General features: G+C 40.2%; 1 protein-coding gene across 2 annotated transcripts; it reads right to left on the reverse strand.

Annotated features, from left to right (window-relative positions):
* Positions 1–305: 305 nt before the first annotated feature.
* On the reverse strand, positions 306–27264 carry LOC149473431 (myosin regulatory light chain RLC-A). Of its 2 annotated transcripts, none has more exons than XM_089678145.1 (4): positions 27106–27264; positions 14664–14869; positions 10801–10962; positions 306–1154 (listed from the first exon to the last, which is right to left on the reverse strand). In XM_089678145.1, the coding sequence occupies exons 2-4, from the start codon at positions 14845–14847 to the stop codon at positions 982–984; spliced, it is 519 nt and encodes a 172-aa protein (XP_089534271.1). In that variant the 5' UTR covers positions 14848–14869; positions 27106–27264; the 3' UTR covers positions 306–981. The 2 variants fall into 2 exon arrangements, with proteins under 2 accessions (XP_089534271.1, XP_089534276.1); XM_089678150.1 differs by lacking the exon at positions 27106–27264 and adding an exon at positions 15930–15952.

The following is a 27264-nucleotide window of genomic DNA, read 5'->3' on the forward strand; positions in this document are numbered from 1 at the left end:
CTCTTACAAATGCTAAAAGCATATATACAGTCAAATCTTTTCATTTTCAGCTTTGGAGTGGGTAACTGGTAAGGTAATATGTTTTTCTGCCCGTCTGCTGTTTCCACAACAGGAGGTTCAGTGGGGAAACCTGATCCCATGACAGTTGTCTGTCCAGCAGATATTTTTCACTTACTTTGGAAATATTATTTAGAGCAGACCCAAAGCTTAAAAGAAAGCGATTTGGTTTTAGTGATAATAAGCAAGAAACACTGCAGAAGATGCTCATGGCATAGCTTGGAAAAAAAATACCACTACAACACAGAGCCTGATAAAAACACTTTTATTTTAAAAAATGCTGAAATATTGAAACAGATTGGAAAATAAAAGTGTCTGTTCGACCATTTCCACATGGCAAATTTACGCCATCATTCTTGGCCCCCATGGGACTCCCTAGGTAACTCCCTCATTGTGTGCCAGTCTTAGAAAACATATATATGTATATCCAGGAGATGAAAAGAACCATGTGCAGTGCAGGCAGCTGCCAGATGTAGGAGTGTGATCCTTAGCAGGTGAAACACGTACGCTTTTAGCATATTGCTAGTTAAGAAGTATGGTGACATTTACATATTTTTCACTTGAACTACTGCAACTATGAGAATTGTTTCCACTCTGCCAGACCACATTGAGAATTTTTTTGATTGACAGTCATTTATTTTCCTTTTTTTTTTTATTACAAAATAGCAAAAAATCCAGCTAAGTCAAAAATGAATCTTGGTCGTCTGTGCAGGAATTCTTAACACTTCGTAGTAACACGTTACAATTACATCTTCTGTTTCCAGTTTGCTTATACAGATGTGCGTATGCCAAACAGGCCTGGAATAAATCCATAAATACACAGAGAAGGTTTAAAGAGCTACATGCATGCACAGTTCTACCAGGAGGAGAGACTCAGAGAAGGCAGGAAGCTAAAGAACATCTTGCAGCGGCTGTGACAAAGACTTAATCATCCTTGTCTTTAGCTCCATGTTTCAATATACGTGTGAACTCAATGTAATTGAAGTTGCCCTTCTTGTCAATTGGTGCCTCTCTGAAAAGCTCATCCACTTCTTCATCTGTAAATCTGTCACCCATTGTGGTCAGCAGTTCCCTCAGATAATCTTCAGGTATGATGCCTACAAACAGATAAGATAAACGATGAGGTGCTAAATCTCAAATAGCGGGTCTTTGTTTGCAAAGTGTGTTGAACCCCATGATCACATAAAATATAACCCTAATTTATGGTACAAAAACATTTGCATGATGATGGCAATCATTAACCCTTTTATAACCAAAGGGCATTAAAGTTTAGATGCCCAGGACAAAATTTATCAGCATTGCTTAACTACAAAGTCCATGACTGACATGCCAACCCTAAAGTGCACCTGTACCCAAGACACTGAACATTAGAGTTTTACATATCCTTAGCAAGCTGTAAAAGTTCTTTAAAACAAACCATCAATAACTGCTCTAGCTGTATATACTGTGAAGTAATTCATCATCACAGATCACAACAAAGACTCTGAAGTCAGATTTCCCTTGGTTTCTAACAACTTACAGTACCTGTGTGTTTACATAAGATTGCTGACAAACTGCCAAGTTACTGCTGCCAGAGAAAGGAAAGGTGAGGAGTTGTGATTTTAGTGCCTGTGTTGTGAACGCTGAAGATGAACTGACAAAGCCTACAGCTACAGAGGTCAGTTAGGGCTTGTTTTTTTTTTTTAAACCCTTGCTAGCGGTTTTAAATCCTTACATTTACCCAGTAAAATGACTAGCATCAAGTAATACACAGAGGAGTCAAATTCTTCTACATAAGTTGTACCTGTTTATCTACAGTCTTCTCTCCTCTACATCGGTTTAAATTGCAGAATTTTTAAAGCTTGTCTGAGCTTCTAGAAAGCAGGGGGGTGGGGAGCTGAAGTTACACTCTGCAGAGCTCAGTGAGGAGAGCTGATTGGAGGGAAGAGATGCACCCCCCCCCCTTGCACAGCACACATTAACATATTTGAGGCTACCAATCACAGGATGTGTGCTGGAGGTCTCTCCTGTCACCTTTTTTTCTCTTGGTGTCAGGAAAACTTGTCAGAAGTGACTTATGCAGAGGAACAAGCCAGCAGACAGAAATGACACTTTGTGCCCTGGTTCACCATTTGATAAAACCCTGGTCATTTTTAATCAACATTTTCTATTTCATAATTGTATCAGACAGAGTGACTATTAACCACTTGCCCTCCGCCCTATAGCAGATGTACTGCTGCAGGGCTGCGCAAAATCACCTATATATACATGATTTGCATTTCCGGGTAGGGGTCTCGCACATGCAGCCCTACCTGCGATGCTATTGGCGGCTAGAGATGTCAATCACCGGATCCCAGCCAGCACTAGGTGGGGAAAGCTGACAGGGGAGAGACCTGTGTGTAATCAACACAGGTCTCCCTCCTGTCAGCATGGACACACTGTTTTGTATCTCTCTGCTGTGCAGAGAGATACAAACAGCATGCCTCCCTAGTAAAACACAGCACAGTGCACACAGTAAAACACACACATCACACAGTTAACCCTTTGATTGCCCCAGATGTTAACCCCTTCCTGCCCAGTGTCATTTGTACAGAGTCAGTGCTTTTTATTAACACTAATCACTGTATTAGTGTCACTGGGGATGTCAGTCCAGCTATAAGTCGTGGATCACCGCCATTACTAGTATAAAAAAAAAATAAAATTCCAGTATATATACCGCCATTTGTAAACACTATAACTTTCACGTTAACCAATTAATTTACATGTATTGGGATTTTTTTTTTCAGCATAAACATGTAGCAGAATACATTTTGTCCTAAATTTATGAAGAATTTTTTTTTCTATTGGATATGTTTTATAGCAAAAAGTCAAAAATATTGTTTTATTATCCCAAAAGTCGGGTTTTTTTGTTTATAGCGCAAAAAATAAAAACCACAGAGGTGATCAAATACCACCAAAAGAAAGCTCTATTTGTGGGGGGGAAAAAATGACAATTTCATTTACAGCGTTGCATGACTGCGCAACTGTTAGTTAAAGTATCGCACTGCCATATTGCAAAAAATGGCCTGGTCCGGAAGGGTTGTATATCCTCTGGAGGGCAAGTGGTTAAACCGAGGCACAATGCCTAAAGGATAAAACAGAGAGAGGATCAGGCATTCAACCCCCACTGAGCATCTCTTACTTCTCTGCACCCCACCAACAAAAGCCACATTTCTTCTTTTTTTTATTTTTTATTCTGAATAGAGAAGGGAATGGTCAGAACCATAATTTTCTTTAAAGCAGAACTCCGGGCAAAAATATAATTTCACCATGCATGAGCTTAAGGGTACGGTCTTGTGTGGGGAAGATCGGTAGAGTTCTGCTTTAAACATCCTTGTCCAATCTAGGATATTTCACTTGATGTCAGCTACTATAGACACAAAAGGAAGAAGAATTCTCTCCAAATAAGGGAAATACCCTCTCAGACAGATGTTCTAACCCTTCTCTAATCAAAACTACAAAAAAAAAAATTGAATAGAAACAGCAAAAAGCGTCAGCTGGTAGTTAAAGGGATTACGTTAATTTACTAATCCTTAGCACATATTATGCAAAGGAACATTTATATACAGACTGTGGACGGGAAGGAGTTAAACAGACATAGCACTAGTATTATCGAATGCTGAAAAGACTGATGGAGATGGCAACACTGGAGTGGAGGACGAAAGGGGATACAGACGACCAGAGAGCCAAGTAAAAAAAAAAAAAAAAAAGTTTCTCTTGCAGGGAACCTTGGGTACAATTTTTTTGAGCTTTCGGTTACCAGTTTACTGCTAGAAATCTGCACCACACCATTCAAACTATTTTGTTTTCTGGAAAATTAATAGGTATTTTTTTTATCTTACTGATTAAATAAATATGTATTGATTTTTTTCAGGATAGTTACAGTTCTATCAAATCTTATTACAGCAACTATTAGCACAGATGTAGAGGTTACTCAAATCAAGATATATGAGGAAATGTGTGCTAATACTTTTAAATCCATCATTACTGGCCAAAATTTAGAACTTTGATAGGGTTATTCTAAAAGAAATATTTTAGAATGTACAAAAAACAAGGTACGAGTTAAAGTGCATGTAAACTTGAACATTACATTTCTCTTACTTGCTCTCTTTTATTATAGCGGTTTGATAATTGCAAAAACAAGTAGATGTTCAACCAGCAAGAAATCTTGGTGAACCAATTACAGCTCTGAGGCAGAAAGCACAGGAAGTTCTCAGTTAGCATTGTTCTCTATCCTGTGTGCAAAGCAAATATCAGCTGCACTGGAAGTGGGACAGGTACATATTTATCTGTGTATTAATTTTACTTTCATACACGGGGACAGACACATTTGTTCATTCATGACATAGCCTCTCCTTCCTGCTCTGCAGTGCTTCACCGCTCTCAAAATGCAACTTTATGAGTCAGATGAGTCACTGAAGACAATGCACTAGTGGCTGATCTTATCCCACACACACAAAAAAAAAAAAATCTACCCTTGCAGCAGCACTACAATGTAGGGCTATTAACCCTGTAATATAGGTGGTGAGGGCAAGTGTGAGACTGCGGTCTTGAGCTGCATAGAGAGGAAGCTGCGGGGGACCAGATGGATGGAATAAGGCTACGTTCACACTAGTCTTGTTAGCAAGCGGCAGACAGGCATCTGGGAAGCGTTTTTACCGTTTCCCAAACACCTGGAAAATTCTGCACATTGTAGCACATGGTGCTGTTCAAACAGGAGCGTTAGCGTCGTGGCAAAACAGACGCCTCTGGTTGAAGCCTCCTATTCAAGTCTATGGTGCCATTCCGCAAACGCCCGGCGTTTGCGGTGCACTTGCAGGACGTTTGTGGAGCGTTAACACCATTCAAACTTCATTAAAGGCGTTTGTGAGGCGTTTTTAATGCTTGGCAAACACCGCTAAACCGCGTTTGCGGAGCGTTAAAAACGCTCCGCAAACGCCAGACCAACGCTTGTCAAACGCTATAGGGGCACTTGGCAAGAGTTGGAAAAACAGTCAAGTGTGAACGAGCCCAAAGTTAAGTATTCCTCCTTATTCTGGTGCACCCTAGGTGAAACAAGCATTTAATCCTTGCAGGTGGGGCCCACTGTGAGGGGATTTATTTTTATTTATTTCATTTCAGGTACCTATATAGCGCCATCAGTTTATGCTGCGATTTATACATATATTGTTCAGGGTAGATTTTTTTTCCAATTCCTGAACTTAGTCTTTAAGCAGTCAAAAAGAGTCATTAGATTTATCTACGGACTCAAGAAGCCAGTTTGAAAATCCCTACATATATCCTAATACAAAGCCATATGCTGCCCTTTGGTATTTGTCATGCAGCCCATGGACCCCAGCAGCCTGTAGTGGTAGTGAGGGCACTGATCTGTAAGATGTCAAGAGAAGTGATCTCTACTAGCTTCATATACAGTGGGGAAAATTATTTGATCCCCTGCAGATTTTGTAAGTTTGTCCACTTACAAAGAAATGAAGGATCTAAAATTTTTATCATAGGTGTATTTTAAATAATAGAGACAGAATATCAACCAAAAATCCAGAAAAAAAAAACCCACATGATACAAAATGTTATACATTGAGTTGCAGTTCAGTGAGTAAAATAAGTATTTGATCCCCTACCAACCAACAATAATTCTGGCTCCCACAGACTGGCTATGTGCTCATGTGGTACACAGATTAGTCCTCTCAATTTAAGAAGGTGCTCCTAATGACAACTCCTTATGTGTATAAGACACCTGTCCACAGAATTTTTCTTCCAGTCAAACCTTGCCCCCATGGGCAACACCAAAGAGCTGTCAAAGGACATCAGGGATAAGATTGTAGACCTGCACAAGGCTGGAATGGGCTACAAGACCATCAGCAAGAAGCTTGGTGAGAAGGAGACAACTGTTGGAGCGATTATTTGCACATGGAAGAAATACAAAATAATCATCAATCGATGAACAAAAGCAGATAAATTTGTAGTCCAAAAAAAACTTAAATGAAAATCCGTGTAAAGTGCAAAGAAGTGTAGCAGCTGAACACCAATAACCTGATAGTAGGCAATTCAAAATTACTGTGCATAAAGTGCAGCGCTTAATAAATCTGAAATACATAAATAATGGTAATATAAAATGTCCAAAATGGAGAACGAATCAGAAGAAGATAATCCCCAAAGGTTGTGATGAAACAGGAAAATTTCCAAGGATAGCTAATATGTTACCAACCACTCACATGCAAGGCTTACCTGAAGCGTAGCTTGTGTACGTGGCTCCGCCCTACAAGTTTAGTCACAAATGACGTCATCAGGGGACACACGCCCCACCACACTCCTTATATAGGACCAAAGCCACCAGTAACCCAGCTGAATTGAATGTAGTAACCAGTATGTTTACCATTATGAACGCAAAAGGCATCCACATAAAATTGATAAAATTAAAATATGCGTACATAAAATGAGTATATGGATAGTGTTTCAGCCTTAGAAATCGTCCTCTTCTGCATTGCTACCTCGCCAATCCGGAACATACTTCTCCAAAGCAATAAAGGTGGTACCTTCCGGGTTGTTTGTTATTTTTTTAAAGCATAGTGTTTAGAGACACTAGGTTCCTTGTAGCCCTTCTTTATATTGGCAATGTGTTCACCTAAACGAACATGCAAGGCACATGTTGTATGCCACACATACTCTAAGCCACATTGGCACCTTAACAATTAGACCACATATCTGGTTGCACAGGATATAAACCATCGTATTTCATACTTAATACTAGTTTGTGTGGCAACAAAATTAGCTTTAGAGGAAGGAAGATGACTATTACTTTGGCAAGCTTTGCACTTCCTACAGGGGTGGTAACCCTCCATATTTACAAAAAATATTGGCCTAGTGGGTGGATCTGGCACAAACTGGCTCGCTTTCTCCTTGATGAGATTATCATGATCATAACAATCCAGCTCCCACATCAATTTATCCAAATTTTCTGCATTATATACCTTTTCAAGAAACCTTGACTAAAGTATCAAATCTTCTTTTACATAGTCCTCTCTAAAAGGTACAATTACGTCTGAGACGCAAGAATTGTCCCTTAGGTATTGCTGACAACCATGAAGGATGATGGCAGGATTCAAGAGGAATATATCCATTCCTATCTGTTTTCTTGAAAAAAGTAGAAGTTGTACGTACCCCATTGACTATGGATAACCTTAAACCAAGGAAATGTGCCGAACTGGAACTAACTTCATGACTCAATATTATACCTCTTTGGTTATCATTCAGAAAATTCAAAAAGGAATCTAATGAGTTGATGTCCCCATCCCAAATTAGAAGGATATCATCAATAAAACGCCTCCAAAATATTAATTCTGGCCTTTGGTTGCCCAAAACCATGTCCTCTTCCCACTTTGCCATGAAGAGGTTAACCATACCGGATGCAAACTTAGCCCCCATGGCCACTCCCCGTTTCTGCAGAGAATACAAACCCTTATGCCAAAAATAGTTATGGGTCATGCAAAATTGGAGTAAATCCATAAAAAAATTTTTTTGAAGCTCTGGGATGGAACTATCCCTGCTCAAAAAGAAGTCCACTGCCTCTAAACCTAACTGATGGGATATGGATGTATAAAGAGATGATACATCAGCAGTAGCTAACAAATAACCTGACTTCCAATTAATCCCTAATACATTAATGACATGCTTGGTATCCCTTACAGTAAATATGATAGTGCATTCACCACCAATGGCTTCAAAAAATGATCTATATATTTGCCTGCTCGAGCTGTAAATGAATCTATGCTACTGATGGGCCTACCCAGAGCGTTTTCCATACTTTTATTATCTTTGGAAAGCAATACATGACAGGTAGCCTAGGAGCAGAAGGTATGAGATATTCCTTCTCTTTTTTATATAGGATACGTCTTTATATCCTTTCTCCACTAATACTTTAAGTTCCTTTTGGTACTGCAATACAGGGTTACTCCTTAACATAGCATAAGTATCCTCATCTGATAATAACCTAGCCATTTCATTATCATATGCTATCTTTTCGAGAATGACAATAGCGCCACCCTTGTCCACGGGGCGAATAACAATGTCTTTTCTAGTACAAAGTTTTTCCATTCCTATACAGATATCCTTATGGGGCTCAACATTTTTAAACCTAACTGACATAAGATCTTTTAAGACTAAATCAAGAAAGACTGAAATACTGGAAGGTACATTACCAGGAGAGTTTAATAGAGAAGCATTAGATAAGTTTGAATGAACAAACTGCGAAGAGGTACTTGGCTGATTCTTTACAGGATTGGTGGGGAGGTATATCTTAATATTAAGCTTCCGTGTATATTTCTGGATATCAATAAATGTCTGAAATTTATTTAAATTGTAGGGAGGAGCAATTTCAAACCCCTATCCAGAGTAAACTCCTCCTCCTTGGTCAAAATTGTACCACTAAGATTGATGATATCACTATCTACATTCTCCTTCTTTTGGACTGTAAACACCTCCCCCCTCTTTTGTGTCTATGCCCCTTTTGTGTCCCGTCTTTGTAGCTAAATGAAAACCCTGATTGTGATTCCCAACACCTCCATCTAGATTCCTCTGATGTCTAAAATCACCTGGAGGAGATAATGGGTGCTTTCTGATAACCCTTAGTTCCATGTCCATTTCATCCCCTCATGGGGCAAATCTGCTATAGGTCGTCACCTATATGGTGACATACTATTTTTATTTTAATTAATTTACGTGACATTTATCTTTTCAACACTAGATGGTGTTATATCATGTTTCAACATCTGACTGATCGATTGCTGGATTAGTTAGAAGGCGTGTCGTCACCTTCCCTTGCAATTTGTAACAAATGGGGGTGATCCTCTGGGGCTTTGGGTCCTATATAAGGAGCGTGTTTACGTGCCCCTGATGATGTCCTTTGTGAAAAAACGTGTAGGGTGGAGCCATTTACACATGATACCAGCTGGTGGCCATTTTGGATGCTGGAAAGAATTGATGTTTTTGTTTGTACACACTTGTTCATGTCTACTACCACATGAGTGCAATTTTATATGAATAAAGGATCTTATACTATGTGGAGCAATTTATTCCTTTTGCATGTTTAATGTCACGAGTCTTGGCCCTACACCTTTCTGGAGTGGATAAAGTTACCCCAATAGGGGATTGCTGTAGAAAGACCTTCTAGATATCTCTCTTGGGGGATTCAGAGGAGGATTGCACCTGCTAGCCTTCCTGGTTGTTATCACACAAGCGAGTCTGACCGCTCTTTACAGGGGGTCATGCCTTTCTGGTAAGCCTTGCATGCGAGTGGTTGGTGACACATCAGCTATCCTTGGAAATTTCCCTGTTTCATCACAGCCTTTGGGGACTATGTTCTTCTGATTCGTTCTCCATTTTGGACATTTTATATTACCACTATTTATGTATTTCAGATTTATTAAGCGCTGTACTTTATGCACAGTTAATTTGTAGTCCAGCCTGTATGGCAACCATGGCTGTCTCCAAAATACAGTGGAGGAGTGAGCATAACTACCTAGGGACAGAAAGGTGTTATTTACTGGATTATGATGCGAAAATAAAAAGGTAAAAAATATAAATAAAAACAATACACATAGAACTGGTAAACGTCAATATATTAAATGTTTGTTTTTGGGTTTAGATACGCTTTAATGCCAAACAGCTGCTAAAAATTATCCTGTAGCCAAGTGTTCATGGCAAAAGGGCAGGAGGAAATGCTCAAGAACCTTTTATGGGCTTTAGTGGGACCTGTGGTGTGACTTAACACCTAGTCATCTACATGAGACCAAGCACTGAATGGTGGAAGTTTTCCAAAGTTTGAACACCTAATAAGTGAATAAACAATACTAGTCAAGGGACATGTTAATAAATGTATTGCAAGTAAAAGATATTGATTTTCATATTTTCTGTAAAGCTACAGTATTCGTATAACAAGACATGCCTATCTTACCTTTAAGTTTTGCTGGTCCCTATATAAGTCCAGGCTTCACCAATCATGTTAAGCATACCCTTGGAGGGGTCTCCAGGGTCTGAGAATCATAGAAATGGACCACGCCACTGGACCTGCATAGCACCCTGCTGTTAACTACACTTACTGCACTCATTGCCAAGGTGGGCACCCAAGCAGGATTCAGTACCCAAAGCAACATTACATGCCCTGCCAACTGTGCGGGGTCTGGGTAGGGTTGCCAAGGTATTTCGAGAGGTTACACCAATCTGGATGTACTGCTTCTATTATTATAATAGAAGGCAGTGAAGAGTTGATTGAAGAATCCAAAATTAAATAAAAGGGCAAATTTGAAAAAAAAAAAAAAAACAACAAAAAGTCAAAAGCATAGAAAACTTCTCCATAAGGAAGAAGGCCATCACCTAAGGACACTGACAAAAAAACGGAGAGCTTTTGGATTGGGGTTACAGAAGTATGCCTAGAGGGGCTCGCCCATCAAAAGCTGTCAAATCGCCTGAAGGTAGCAGCCTTTAAACCAGGGTCCAAGAATATCTAGCTGGTGTCTTGTACAAATTAAGTTATGCAAAATCAAAAATGTGTTGCCCCTACATAAAACCATCTATATGGCCACAGTGGTGGTCCACTAGCAAATTTATGATTGTTACTCTGCATAGGATAAATGTAAAGTTCACTATATAATGACCAAACAAGTAATTATGTGTAACGTTTTCAGTTTTGTGATGCAAACTCAAATTACAGAACTGTAAAGTAAAACTCACCAACTCCCTCTTCATCAAAGCAAGCAAAAGCATTCCTAATTACATCTTCAGGGTCTGTGCCATTCAACTTCTCTCCAAACATTGTAAGGAACATGGTAAAATTAATGGGTCCAGGAGCTTCATTCATCATGGCTTCCAAGTATTCATCTGTTGGGTTCTTACCTTAATTAGAGAAAGGAAAAATGTAACATGATAGAAATTTAACCACGACGTTACTAGAGTAAATTTTTCCATATTGGCACATGCGCTAAAATGCATTTTTTTTAGGCATGAAATTTACTTAAACCACCAAACATGATATATTTTCTAAAAGCAAAAACCCCGGGAGAATAAAATGGTGGTAGTTGCAACTTTTTGTAACATATCATTAGATATGCACACTTTTATCAATTACAAAGTTGATTTGTACACAAACATAATATATTATGCAAAATGCAGAAAAATATGAAAGAAGAGGTTGCAACGAAGGAATACATACCCACAATGTCAATCCTAAAAGCAGAACTACACTGGATCTGAGCACCACAAACCAAAAATGCTATGCAATTAATTTTTAACATTCAAAGCAAACTCCCCCTTACATCCATGTCTCCATGTTTTATTTTGCTGAGAAATCACTTTGAAAAACTCCCTCTAGCATTTCTGGCCATAGCCATCTTGAGTAAGGGCGATGATTCATGCAGCATTTACTTCCTGTAATCCATCCGCCCTTAGCTCAGACATGCAGGCAGGAGGATATGATTAGCTGAGAAAACCCCTCCTCCCATGCTGAAGACTACTGGGAGATATGACATCAAAACTGTTTAAAACAATTACATTTGATATACTTTTCCACCTATTTAGTAATGCTAGCATCATTAAGATTAAAACAGAATGTTGATTGAGAGAGTGAAGTTCCACTTTAGAACTGCAGACACCTGCGAAGCAGTGACAAACACTGGTCCCCAAAATTGTCCATAGGTGACAATTTAAAAGGTTTTGGTTATCAGGTAACCTTGAACTATTGCCCTAGAATTATGTTCATGTTTTTTTTATCTTTTAAATAACTTTTTTTTATCTTTTTTCACAATTACCTTAATTTCTATTACACAGCCCCTATGTAATGGCATATTGTAACGACAGGTTCTCTATACTGAGATATTGGGTCTATTAGATGTCCCTTGCAGCTAATGGAGCACAGACCGCACACCATTAGCTTCTCTCCTAGACAAAGTGCCTGAGGAATGACAGCCGAACAAGTGATATAATACACGTCACTCCTGTATCAAATCACCGAAGGGGAGTTCAGCGAATGGTTGTTAATAAAACAATGCTGTTAGAGAAGTGGTTAAAGAACACAAAAATTTACAACGGACATCTTTTATTTATGCCAACAGCCCTAATAAACATTACCAATGGGCACACTAAAAGCTACATGATAGCAGCAAGCAGTAGAAACCACAGAAATAATTTGATCTAGTGCTTTTGGAGATGAGCAATGTGTTGTTGTACTATGTTTTTCCAACACGCTGTAAGCAAAATCTTCAGACCTCATTTTATTTAAGCAGAGTAGTGTGGATGAGCTGACAATTGGTGTTGTGCAGAGTTTTCTTGGATGAAGCATATCCTATCTGACCTTTCAACTGATTTAAAGTTCTGCAACATACAGGAAGGGGTGTGCGTGCATGTGTGTGCGTGTGTGCATCTTTAGCAATGCTAGACAGCTTCCCTGACCAGTGGCCAAAAGTACTTAAAATGCACGTTTTGCATTTGAGAATCAGATTTCAGCTCTGTTTACATTCAAAGCTCATCAGCTAAATGGTTAGCACTTCTGCCTGGCAGTATTAGGGTCGTCGGTTCAAATCCCAACCACGGCACCCACCTGCCTGGAGTTTGCATGCTCTCCCTGTGGCTACGTGGGTTTCCTCCGGGTACTCCGGTTTCCTCCTACGCTCCAAAGACATGCTGATAGGTTAATTGGCTCCTGTCTAAATTGTCCCTAGTATGTGTATGTATGAATGTGAGTTAGGGACCTTAGATTGTACGCCCCTTGAGGATTAGGGACTGATGTGAATGTACAATATACATGTAAAGCGTTGTGTAAATTGACGGCGCTATATAAGTACCTGTAATAAATAAATAAAATCTACACCAATTCCCAGAAAGGATAAAAGTATATTCAAAACTTTCTGTACTACAGATGAAAGCTTCCCCCTTATTCTTGCTCCTGTAGCAACTAAAGTATTTGTAATTCTCTTTCTTTCAAGTGAAAGTGATCAATAAAAAAAAAAAAAAAAAAAAAAAAAGATAAGCAGCAATAAAAACGTAATAAAGGTTTTAACACTCCCAGACAGTATTTGCATGTCTTTTGGCTTTAACTACACTTTACAGTAGAGGAAAACTTTCGCTTCCAAGGGTGACCTCACACCATAATATGGCACACCAACCTCTCACCATGCAGTCATCCAGCAATGGTGGGTCTAGGACCACCCTATCCCACTGCCACTTATAACCACTCAGATGTGCAATTACAGGAATACACCCACGTTGTCTGGCAACAGTACCCACTAAGCACTGCATCATAAAAGAAGTAAACCTTCTAATTCATTAATAAACTACAGAAAACATCATTGTCCAGTTAGCAGCTATATCATCTACAGATAACATGCAATCTCAAGGCAACAGGATATATCTAATGCAGTAAAGAGCCAATCCTTTGCTATGAGAATATGGAGGTGAATACTACTGCTTTTTCTTTACTTAACTTGCAGCCACACTGACCTAACTGCTTTAAGTCATAGGGACTTTTGACTTTCCATCCAAATCTCTATACAGCCAAGCAACTAATATTTTTAGAAGAAAGTGAGAAACTGGAGCTCCCATATATCTTTTAGGAAAGTTTTCCTACCATGCTAATCAATTTAAATCATGCCAACCATGCTAAACAATTTAAAGCATTTAAAGTGTATAGTCAAAACTTTTTTTTAGTAGCACACAGAAGGGCCAGTAACACTGCCAGGTTATTACTGCTGTCTCCGTCAGCACTGGAAAGATTTACCATCTCTATTTGTCCTGAGCATAACTGTTCCCAGAAGAGAAATGTGGGCACCTGTTCTGCTGACAACTGTCTTAGGGCTCATGTACACTGCAGCTGATAAACTCACATTCAGGAGCTTTTCTGCGTTTTTTTTCAGCAGCCCCTGAACTCTCTCTAATGTTTTACTATGTGTCTATATACACTATGTCATTTACAGCCGTTTACAGGCAGTTGAGTTTACAGTTGTTTTTTTGAACGCACCAAACTTGCGTTCAGGAGTAGATTTTATCAGCATTTCAAACACCAAACGCTTGTAAACGCAGCTAACCGCATTTATAAGCGTTTGCGTTTCGAAGCGTTTTTAACTGTTCCATATCCAAATACTGTCCAGACCCTTTTTTCATCATCAGAAATGCATTCAAAGCATTTTCCATGTATTCAAATGGACCTAGTACACTAGTGCAGTCAGTTGCAGGTTTTGCGTGAAGGAAAGAATAGGTAGCACGTGGTGCATTATGCTCATGATGGGATCCTTAGTGAATACAACCAGAAAACATACATCTCAACACATACTACTCTCTATTTCTCTCAAAATGTCTGAAATAGTAAATTTTTTACTGTTTTCAGTGCATTCTGGGCAGTTTGGAAGATCTCCTGATGTAATCTTTAAAAAGACTCTTCTAAATGCAAACACGCATAAACGTGGTATGCAAACAGACGTTTTTTAACCTATGTTTTCCAGCAGTCAGTTTCCATCGTTCAGAAGTGTTTTCCACACTCTATGTATAGGGGTTTGGTTAAGCATACACTTCACCATTCATTTTTACAGAACTACCACATAACTTACCAAGGGATGCAAGCATATCATGCAGATCCTCCTTGTCAATAAAACCATCCCGGTTCTGATCAATCATGTTGAAGGCCTCCTTAAACTCCTGGATTTGGGACTGATCAAACATAGCAAATACATTGGATGTTGCGCGCTGGGGGCGCTTCTTGGTGGTTTTGGTCTTTGCTCTTTTGCTTGACATGTTGGCGGTGGTGTTGATCTAACTGAAATAAATATAAAAGGAGTAAGCAAACATATCATCACAGTATAACTAGGGCTTAAGCCTATTATGTGCTGTGTTGCCCTGTTTCACTGTAATTTAGGCCAAGGCTAAAAGGTATTACAGACTGGATTTAGATTATATCACAGACTGACCATGATGTTTTGTAAAATCCAGCTTTTTACTTAGAAAACCAAATAGAAAGAGCTTTCTATGTTACCCAGCTGAAAACAGATATTAGCACTTGAGTTTAGCAGATGGTACTAAAACAGAAGCCATCTTCAGAAAAATATTTAAAATACAAGGAAGTAGATTTATCAAACCAACTACCAATAGAATCATGAGCACATCAGTCTGCATTTATTTCATTTACAAAATAATTTGAGGAAGGTTTAGTGTGTATTTGCAACCTCTGCTTCTGCAGTCCTGGGCAGACATTGGTGACATTTTTTCCAAAGTACTAAAACAGATCTGACACTTTTAAGATTAAAACTTATGCACAAATAAGTCCTCAAAGACACGATTCATATTGGGGCAGTATGAATTGTGAGCAGAAATGCATCTATCAATTTTTTTTCTCATAGTAAATCTGTCTTAGGCAGGCATAAGCAATTTTCTTTCCTTCAAAGACAGGTTCCCTTATATGAATCCCTTCTTTTATGCCATTGTATTCTGATGGAAGGAGGTTCTCTTGCTATCAGAATACAATGATTACTGCTAAATCTGGCAGCAGTAATTGTAAGGGAAAAAAAAAAAAAAAAACCTGACAAAATTTGATAGAACTTCAGTACAACCAGGCTGCCCATCGATGAATCGAAATTTAGGCTGCCTATGGCCAGCTTTAGTTTGTCTGCTCCTTTTCCACACTGCTTTACTATGTAATAAATCTCCCTCCACAAACGCCAAAGATGGCCAAACACTAAGTGAATGGATGGCACTCCTGGCCCCAATCTGTTTGACAAAAATTGATGGACTTTTGTTGAATTTTCAGCCAAACAGTGGCTGTACTCAACCAGTGTATGGCCAGTTTAAGCTTAAAATCATGAAAGCGCAAGAAAACTCACCCAACTGCTCTTCAAATGGCAATCAGAGACAGTGCTCAGAGCAGGTCTTCAAATAGGCTTTGTGATACCCCCGTCATCGTCTGGCATTAGCACACATTCCCTACACTAAATGTAACAACCAAATAAATCTAAGCTTTATTTACTAGTATGAGATCATTGTGGAAACTATGAAGAGGAAGGGGGAACAGCTGAAAGAGCTGCATCACTGCAGAGAAAACAAATACTGACAGAAGCGATCAAGGTATTGTGTAAGATCAAAGTATTATAAAACAGTTAAAACAATAGTGATGTATCCACCTTCAGGCCTAGTAAAATATTTATATATCTTTACAGTTATAGAAGAACATTAGTATAGCTATGTATTAATTAATAAAAAGACTGATGCAGTAACAAAAAAAAAAAGTTGCATACTTTTAGTATAATATCCAGACGTATGTCTAGGTTAACTTCCTACAACAACAAAAAAAAAGAGAAAGAAAATCCCTATGCTGTCTCATCAGCTGACTGGTGAGGGGCTGATGGACAAGAAAGCAGATCATTAGCAGCAATTTAATCAATTAGAAAACCCACAGACATGAGATGACAACTGACTGACAAGCCATATTCAATCCCATAACTGTGAGATGTCATGCTTTACCACACAGCTTTCAGTCACCCACCCGGAACTAGTATACAGATAAGAAATGTCATCTTTCCTCTGACATTTAATTTGCTGCATAGTGGTTCCAGGTCCGTGACTACCAAAATCAGACACAACCAGAACCAATTTTCAGGAGGAGGCTAGCAATGGCAGCTCCATATTTCTTTTATTAAAGTTGTACTCAAACAGTAGGTAATACTGCCAAGTGTATGTACACTACTTCCTAGTTCTCCTATCCTAGTTAATGAATTGTCATGACAGGTTAGTTTTAAAGGATAAGTTCAGATAAAGGACAATTGCACATCTTTACAGGAGCCTGGAAAACATTGCACCACTGAACTACAGATCACAGGTGCCATGCAGGACTCCTGCAGACTGTCAGTGTAATGTGTTTGCACATACATTGTACAGGAAGGCAGTTTCACACTGACAGGAAGAATCAATGAACTACAAGAGTGCCCAACACTGCAAAGGCTGTTGGTAGTTTCCCCATTCACAGAACTCTGTGAATGAATGATACGGCCGGGCAGGTGGAGAAGACCCCCGCTAGCTATCACTACGGGGGATCGGGGGCCACACCTACAGAAACATGTTACACCCGGAATATGGGTGTAACACATAACATGTTAGGAAAGGTGAACTTATCCTGTAATGATGAACGTCACAAAACTGTTAAATACACAGATGAAATACATATAGTATGAGAGTAGTTTTATCAGCAAAAAACAAAAAAACTATTTCTGCCTATCCAGTTCTACGATTTACACAGCCTGGTAGGTCAGGAGACCTGATTTCTCTCTACTGTGGTTAAGAAACACTTACAGGTCCCTGAGAAACAGCAGAATGATATGCCTATCTATCCGCCATTCTGCTTTGGCTCCTTGTGCTGCTTCTCCCTCTCCGTCAGAGCATTACTGTTTAACCACTTGGTGACCGTGCTACAGCCATATGACGTCCTCCCAGAACACGTCCTCCCGTCATCTCATTCCTATGTAAGCTTCCAGTTGCAACTTAGAGCTTGCACAGGGTTTCCCTTTGCTTTGGAAAGGTAAATATGTGAGACCAGCCATACTTCATAACTAGTCACAAACTGGGTCTGATTGCTGTTCTCTGTGTGATAAGAGTTAGCTAGGACCATGCAAGCTTCATTACACAGACATACTTGATGACAGTGATCAAATCTTAAGAGTGTACCTGTGCATTTCCCCATGCAGGGTAAAACAACTGACTTTAAGACGGGTCTCCCATATTTACCTTTTGAAAGCAAAGGGAAACCCTGTGCAAGCTCTAAGTTGCAATTGGGGCTTACATAGGAATGAAGACTCTCTACCCACTCCCATGTGATGGACAGAGGGAGGGGAGTCACATGCTACACCATAATGGTACTGTATTCTTCTGTGCTCCCAGTGACCGAAAAGTCAGAGGGGGAGTGAAAGGAAGGCGAGTGTGCTGTTGGAACCACCAGAAAAATGAACATTCTGCTTTTCCAAGCAAAGGCAAAACAAAGGTTCACTTTAAATGATAATGCTATAAAGCATTTTATCACACAGGCCAAAGGGTTAATAAACACACAATCAAAATGTAGATGTCCCGGCCATAGTAGCATTGATGCTAAAAATAAATCAGAAAAAAAAAAAATAAAAGACTTTTGACCCTAAATTCCTAACAAGCTGCAACATGTCTAAACCTAGCCAAAGGACAAGATATTTTAAGTCAAACAGAATGCCAATTATGCCACGATCATGACTCCTCCCTTTAGAGGTGTGCCAGATACAAGGCCTGTCATATTTCCACAAATGTATCTCATTACCTTAACCAGGATCCAGAGACCCAGCACAGAAAACACAGAAATATGTATAACATGCCCAAGCAACAGATCAATTTGCCAGCATGATCTATGCACCTTAACTGCCTCCCACCCGCCATATAGGGCAATGATGGGTGCAAGGCAGTTCTCTCGTTATGGGAGGACGTCATATGACATCCACCCATTCTAACCGCGCTTGCACGGCGATCGGCGGTGCACAGTGTCCCTCAGACACAGCGGATCACCGATCAACGGAAAGAGCCGAAGATCATGTGATCAGCTATGTCACAATCACAGCTGATCGCATGTAAACAGGGAAATGCCGGTTATCAGCATTTCTCTCCTCACAAGCTGTCACAATGACATCTCGAGGGGAGAGGAGAGCCAGTAATCAGCATTCTTTGGAGGGGACATGTGCACTGATGATCAGTGTGCCCTGATGATCTGTGAAGCCCCAGCAGTGCCACCTGTCAGTGTCCATCAATGCCAGCTGTCAGTGCTCATCAGTGCTACTTGCAAGTGCCCATCAATGCCACATATCACTGCCTACCAGTGCATTTATTAATACGTGTGAGCCACTTATTATATATATAAAATATGTGATATGGTTCGCTGACATTAATCACATCCTCATTCAATGTGTATTTCAAAAAAAGAAAAAAACAATAAATGTCGCGCTCCCAATTTAGTGTTAGTTATACAATGCTGTGTACCAACATACACTCTAATTTAATTACTACCAATTAAAACACGATTAATGTGAATCATTCAAACAATAAAAAATTCATAAAAACAATAATGTGTGCCACCTAACTGCAACTAATAAATATTACTCAAAAAATTAAGTGAATTTTTTTTTTCCAAAAAAAGTTTATTGAAAAAAAATACAGATTGACACAAGAAAATGTGCAAATGAAATGTACATAGGACATGTTGCAATACTTATATCAAACAAAAGAAAATGAAGTCCAACACAAGAATGATCAATGTGGATGAACTAGGGAGTATGATGACCGCCATAATGTGATCCAAGGTGATGTTTGTGACTTCCAGTGAATCCTTAATGTGACTAGGCAATGCGCTCACCTCCTTATAAGCCTAATATATAGGCATACTCCGCTTTTTGTTCACAAATGGAACCTGGTGTGATAATTTGTTGCACCGTGTGATGGATGGTGGGTATGCCTTATATGCTTCTTAGTAATCCTCTCCTCATGTGCCAGTATCCCTGCCGGGATCTCTCCCTCCTTCTGCTGCTGTTTTTCTCCTCCTCCTCCGCAATCCTGTCCTAGATGTTCCTCAGTATCATGGTGTAAGGAAAAAAATGGGGATATAGTGCCTTATCCTTTTAAAATTGACTTTTATGTGCCCAAATATTGCACTCATATCTCTTAAAAACATCAAGAACTTTTCAAATAATCTTTAGCTGTGTGCGCCGCACACAGTGTATACTCACCGTCCACGGGTGCAGAGCAACGTCGTAGCCCCCCCCCCCCCTACACGTTACGCCCCAGGTCACGTTGCTTCATCAGGGGGTTGCGATTAGACGTTCACTTCACCCATGATCTCCGCCATTTCACCAGAGACTTTTATATTGTTTATAATAATTCACTTAATTTGAGTAATATTTATTAGTTGCAATTAGGTGACACACATTATTGTTTTTATTGAATTTTTATTGTTTTTTTGAATGATTCACATTAATCATGTTTTAATTGGTAGTAATTAAATTAGAGTGTATGTTGGTACACAGCATTGTATAACTAACACTAAATTGGGAGTGCGACATTTAGTGCCTACCAGTGCACATCAATGCAACATATCAGTGCCCATCTGAGCTGATTTCAGTGTCACCTATCAGCGCTGCCTATCAGTGCCAGTCAGTGCCGCCTATCAGTGCCAGTCAGTGCCGCCTATCAGTGCCATATACGAGTGCTGGCTTTCAGTGCCCATCATTGATGCCTGTCAATGCCCATCAGTGCCACCTACCAGTGCCTCCTCATCAGTGCGATCTGTGCCACCTATCAGTGCCCATCACTGCAGCCTCATTAGCACATATCAGTGAAGGAGAAAAATCACTTATTTACAAAATTTTAAAACAAAAACTAAGAAAGAACTCTATATTATTCAAAATTTTTAGTTGTTTTTGGTTTGTTTAGCAAACAATAAAAAACCCAGAGGTGATTAAATACCACCAAAAGAAAGCTCTGTCTCAAAAAAAATGATAAAAATTTCATATGGGTACAGTGTTGCATGACCGCGCAATTGTCATTCAAAGTGCGACAGCACTGAAAGCTGAAAATTGGCCTGGGCAGGAAGGGGGTATAAGTGCCCTGTAGGCTAGTGGTTATACAAGTCAAGGAAAACTATACTGAAAAAAGTACTGGTTGTTGACTTCTTCTGAAAATGCTAGCTGCCTTGCTGAAAGAAGTTTAGTTTTAAAAAGAGCTCATCACTTTGCCCACTGCTGCTCACGACTGCAGTGAGTTCCTGCCACTCTATCCTCCATCGCAGCTGGCAGGAAAATACCCAGCGTCAAATCCTGAAGACACCAGAAACATCACCACTGCCATGTAACAGTGCTCCACTATAGACAAACTGTATAAATTCTTGACTTTGAATGGCTGTTGAGGGCAGATAAACAGCTACAACTTATGTAGGAGGATTTGTTTAATCTGTGTATCACTTAAGGCCCGTTACTTCACTGGGTATAGGTAAGGGTTTACAACCATTTTAAAGTGATGCGGTTAGCACAGGGTCACTTGTATATACAATCATGCTTGCAAAAAAAAAAAAATAAATTATATATATATATATAATATAATATAAATTTCCTTTTCAGGTGGTCTGTGGCTTGAAACACAGCTATGTCACTATTCAACTGAAAGTAGTGCTTATTATTAGGAAGGAACCCCAGGAAGGTCCCAAAAGGTTTAATCCTTAATAACGTAAAGAGGAGCTCCAGTCAAAGCTACAAAAAATAAAAGTCAGCAGCTACAAAAAAACAGTAGCTGCTGACTATTTAAAAACAGCCACTCACCTGTTCTGCAATCCTGCGGTGTACTCACCGCAGCCGGTTTCACCAGCCACTGTTGCTTCCCAGCACCTTAAGTGTGGTCACCCGACTGTGACAGCTTGTGGCTTCACAGCCATGTGCCCACTGCGCATGCGCGGGTAGTGCTGCGCCTTATGAATGGTCCCATGTCCCAGAAGACTACAGGGAGGGTGGACAACTTTTGCTTCCGATCGCCAAGGTGGTCACAGTGGGAGAGCGGGTACCTGTCAAAATTGAGTACCCACTCCCCAAAGGTGCCAATTCCTCATGGAGAGCAGGACTTTCCTTTTTGGGTGGAGCTCCGCTTAAAGTTAGCCAATAAACTTTCTACACTAAATGTATTCAAAATAATGTTACAGCGCGATAACTGTTAGGCTAACACTGCTGCAATAAGATTTTGATCTGACTTTTAGGGCGATTATGTGATGCAACTTTGATAAAGTTTGTATATTCTATGGGACCAAAATTGCTCTAGAAACACCACCAAAGTGATACAGGATCCTTTTCCAAAATCACTCCATTCTGAGTCACATTGTAGTGAGCAGACATAATTGAAAACAAGGTGATTTCCCCTGTCACGCAATTCTGTGCAACTCAGGTTGCATATATAATCGCACTAGTGTGAACAAGGCCTTATAGTTATTTTTGTGTGTGAAATACTTTGAGTTTTCTGCAACAATAGTGAAAAGCTACTGTATTTCATAGCGGGTACATAGCCTTTTTTACCTGGTGGGTGTGTATTTACAAATATTGAGCACTATAATTTCCAAATACTGACTCCAGCTGATAGTAATGTTTACATGACCTACTGGCTAAGAAAAAGTAAACTTTTGGAGTTTTTTTTTTTTTAAACAAGAGTGGTAACAAGAGGACAACTAAGTGATTTTCAGGACACTATTATTATTATTATTATACAGTATTTATAAAGCGCCAATAGTTCGCTCAGCGCTGTACATTATAAAGGGGGACAGACCATGTGACAGAACAATACCAATAAAATGCAAAACATGAGGGGATCGAGGGCCCTGCTCTTTCAAGCTTACAATCTAGGACTAAGCAGAGTGCACTCATGAACATAACTGATGTTGCATTAGGCTTGTGACAGGCATATTTTAAAAATAAAATTTCACAAGAGCTTTTCAAGCTGATAAACGAGAGCCTGCAAATTCCTGAGAGTAGCTGTACTGAGATCTTAAACATGCTCCTGTCCAGAGCAGTGAACACATGTTCTTGGTATATAAACAATAAGGTTTACCAAATCAACTACTTGTCTACACAGTATACTACACTCTCTTTTACTGAAAAATAACTTGCAAGACTGGATAGCCTCTAACTGAAAAGGGTGTGGAACAACAAAAAAGACAAAACACAATAGACTTCCTGACATGACTAGACTAGTAATTACACAGAATAGATCCTAATGTAGTTAACTGCTGTTTGCAGTTAGTTAACAACACAAGCAATATGTACAAGACATTCTTCAATAAGAGAAAACATTTGGAGCCTGAAAAAGTCCAGCTTTGGTTGTGCAATCCCCTCAGTCAGGAACATCTGCAATTGATTTGGAGAATTTTTAAAGCATTTCTTACAACCACTACAGTTTATATTCTGTTGCATCCGGGATTCTTTTGTGGAATTCAATAAAAGCAAAAATACTTTGCAGTTTACTGTTTATGTCCAACAAGAGCGGTTTATTTTCAAAAAGGTTTACTAACTGGAAGAGAACACAGACTTGGGTAAAATGTTGAAAATGTTTTCCTTTGTACGAGCCTGCATGTTCAAGATCATGTTATGTCTAACAAATCCGGAAGACGGAGGAAGGAAACTAGTGCTGTGATGCCCAATGTGTTACATTCTGATTAACCAGCAACAGGCAATTTAGAGAAAGCCTACATATATACAGTATATTCAGTCATCATGGATACAACTGTATCAATACATTTATAAAGAAAGTGTTTCAACTTTGATTCAAACTTTTTATAACAAATATGGCAATGCAGCCATTTATGAAAATATTATTTCAACAAACAGCATCTAAAAGATTATATAATTCTGTAAAGCTACAGAAAACTATCAGAGACTGCAGCCATGCTACAGCAGACATTCATCAACAGAAGACACATTACTTGAGACTGCTAGCGATCTCTGCTATGACAGCCCCTTTACAAATCAATGCTCCCATATTTGTGCTCTCTAAAAAAATAAATTGTGCCACTTTTGATCTTTCTCTTCGCAAGATCCATTATAAAACATCAAAGAGCAAAAACATGAAAAAGGAGAGATGGAAAGCATAGAAAAAAGTAAGAGCGTGTGGAAAAAAACAAAATCAATTAAGTACTAGAGGCCAGGCCAATGAATAATTTTTCTTCATTGATTTAGGTAAGGAACACAAAGACTACTGTCTGCTGGGGCCACACAGTAAGGTTGGACATAGAAATGTAGCCAGTTCAGCAGGAACCGGGTGAATTATGATTCATCTGTGGGCAGGCTGGTTGTACTAAAGTGAATCTATCGATTGACTGCAGTACAACCAGCCTGTCAGGTTTTTCATTTCGATCACTGTCAGCAGCTATAGCCACCAGCAGTGATCACTATATTTTGCATTGGGCCAGTGGGAAAGGCTCCCTGTGCACCCAACCTGCAGAACACAATAGCGCAGTGGGAGGGATTCCTGTGACTGAAGGAAAGAAGATTGCATAGTGTATGGACTGTCTAAAGCCTCATACACACAATGAAAATATCCGACGAAAGATCTTCCTTTTCTTTTTTTTGCATGCTAGTCTCATATTGAAAATGAAGAGGTTACTAAAATTACAGAAATTCTCATATGACAGAATACAATTTCAAAAGTGATGTAATGTATTGTAATATAATGTATTCTTTTGTTTCTGAGGATGTGCGGTTTTGGTCTCCGGATTTTTTATGGAAAAATACTGTACTGATTAAACAAAAATTATTCGTTCTGGTAATGTACAAGAAAAATTTTCATGTTTGTCCCTTTGGATAGTTTTGCATGAACTGTCGTGGTCAGCTCTCAAAAGCTGTGTACGAACGATCACATTATGGGACGATCTCTGCTCAGAGCGGCTGTGAGAACTCAGCGGTCAAGTGAACGTTGAGTTCTCACACTTAGGCCCCTTTCACATGGGCGTTCCATTTTTTTCATTTCAGTCACTTTTTTCCCAAGAAAAAAAAACCCAGGTCAGTTAACATCAGTTTTTCATCAGTTCCTATCCGTTTACATCCATTTTTCATACATTTACAGCCATTTTTTGTCTGTTCCGGGGTTTCTGTTAAACGGAAGAAAAAAATGGATGTTAACGGATGCGGACATTAACGAATGTAAATAGATGATTATCCGTTTACATCCGCTAGTCCATAAAATACATGGGTGTCCGTTTTTCATCACTAAACGGACATATGGAACGCCCGTGTGAAAGGGGCCTCAGAGCCGGGGGGGGGGCGATACTGCATCCACCTAGGTAAGGGGAAAAAAGCCCTACTTCTGTTTTAAAGGAAGCCTCTTCCAATAGAAACATGGAAGCTCCTGATTATGTCATCTCTTTTTGCAATGCTAACTGCCTGGCTGTCAAGCTGATCCTTCAGTTTCAATACCCAGACCAAGCATGGTGATGAGCAGTTCTGATTATACAGGGACTTTTCTGATAGCAGTACCTGTACCCAGTATTAAAGATTGCAGATCCCAGACTTCTCCCAGCAATGCTTTACTGCAGGGGTGGGCAACTGTGGCCCTCCAGCTGTTGGTGAACTACAAGCCCCATCATGCCTCTGCCTTTGGGAGTCATGCTTGTAACTGTCAGTTTTGCAATGCCTCATGGGACTTGTAGTTCTACAACAGCTGGAGGGCCACTGTTGCCCACCCCTGCTTTACTGTAATCACTGAGCCAACCACAGACAACAGTACAGTCTATTATGTATATCATCCAACATTGCAGTCTATGGATCACCCCACAGTACAGTCTATGTATGATGTAGATCATTCCACAGTGCAGTCTATTGATCATCCAACATTACAGTCTATGTATGATGTAGATCATCCAACATTACAATCTCTGTATGATGTAGATCACCCCACATTACAGTCTCGGTATCATGCAGATCACCCCAAATTACAGTCTCGGTATCATGCAGATCACACCACAGTACAGTCTATGTATCATGCAGATCACCCCACATTACAGTCTATGGATCACCCCACATTACAGTCTATGGATCATGCAGATCACCCCACAGTACAGTCTATGGATCATGCAGATCACCCCACATTACAGTCTATGGATCACCCCACATTACAGTCTATGGATCATGCAGATCACCCCACAGTACAGTCTATGTATCATGCAGATCACCCCACATTACAGTCTATGGATCACCCCACATTACAGTCTATGGATCATGCAGATCACCCCACAGTACAGTCTCTGTATCATGCAGATCACCCCACATTACAGTCTCTGTATCATGCAGATCACCCCACATTACAGTCTATGTATCATGCAGATCACCCCACATTACAGTCTCTGTATCATGCAGATCACCCCACATTACAGTCTCTGTATCATGCAGATCACCCCACAGTACAGTCTCTGTATCATGCAGATCACCCCACAGTACAGTCTCTGTATCATGCAGATCACCCCACAGTACAGTCTCTGTATCATGCAGATCACCCCACAGTACAGTCTCTCTATCGTGCAGATCACCCCACATTACAGTCTATGGATCACCCCACATTACAGTCTATGGATCATGCAGATCACCCCACAGTACAGTCTATGTATCATGCAGATCACCCCACATTACAGTCTATGTATCATGCAGATCACCCCACATTACAGTCTCTGTATCATGCAGATCACCCCACAGTACAGTCTCTGTATCATGCAGATCACCCCACAGTACAGTCTCTGTATCATGCAGATCACCCCACAGTACAGTCTCTCTATCATGCAGATCACCCCACATTACAGTCTATGGATCACCCCACATTACAGTCTCTGTATCATGCAGATCACCCCACAGTACAGTCTATGTATCATGCAGATCACCCCACATTACAGTCTCTGTATCATGCAGATCACCCCACAGTACAGTCTCTGTATCATGCAGATCACCCCACAGTACAGTCTCTGTATCATGCAGATCACCCCACAGTACAGTCTCTGTATCATGCAGATCACCCCACAGTACAGTCTCTGTATCATGCAGATCACCCCACAGTACAGTCTCTGTATCATGCAGATCACCCCACAGTACAGTCTCTGTATCATGCAGATCACCCCACAGTACAGTCTCTGTATCATGCAGATCACCCCACAGTACAGTCTCTGTATCATGCAGATCACCCCACAGTACAGTCTCTGGACCATCCAACATTACAGTCTATGGGTCACACCATGCTACAGAAAGTGATGGCCCGCCATCCACACACAGCCATGGCCCAGGTGTAGTACTGCAAGTCCCAGCCCCCCGGCGTGTCAGGTCTGTGTAGGTGATGAGCACACCCGGCCCTGTGTGCTGGGCGCGGCCCCTGTAGGCCAGGTACAGGAGTGACACCCCGGCCCTCCTATCCCTCCTCTCACACACATGTATATTCCTCGTACGCCGGCCTCATCCCCCCGCACACGTCTTGTTCACCTACCGTAATACTCACCCTACACAGAATGGGGCACACAAGCGGCTGACTGCTCTCTTCTCCCACACAAACGGAATCACCTCACAGCCCCGACCAACACCCCTCACAGACACTCCTCCACACAGTCACTTCCGCATTACTCGCCACGGGGAGCGGATGGAGCTAACCACTCCCCCC

Source organism: Staurois parvus, unplaced genomic scaffold, assembly GCF_062004578.1.
Source record: "Staurois parvus isolate SC_StPar_1 unplaced genomic scaffold, SC_StPar_1.0 ptg000015l, whole genome shotgun sequence".
Lineage (NCBI taxonomy): Eukaryota > Metazoa > Chordata > Amphibia > Anura > Ranidae > Staurois > Staurois parvus.

Excerpts from the sequence above, each read along its gene's own strand:
- LOC149473431 (XM_089678145.1), bottom strand. The coding sequence starts at position 14,847 with ATGTCAAGCAAAAGAGCAAAGACCAAAACCACCAAGAAGCGCCCCCAG. Across the intron at positions 10,963-14,663 it reads TGATATGCTTGCATCCCTTG|GTAAGAACCCAACAGATGAA; the intron begins GTAAGTTATGTG and ends TCTCTAATTAAG. Across the intron at positions 1,155-10,800 it reads CTTTGATGAAGAGGGAGTTG|GCATCATACCTGAAGATTAT; the intron begins GTGAGTTTTACT and ends ATCTGTTTGTAG.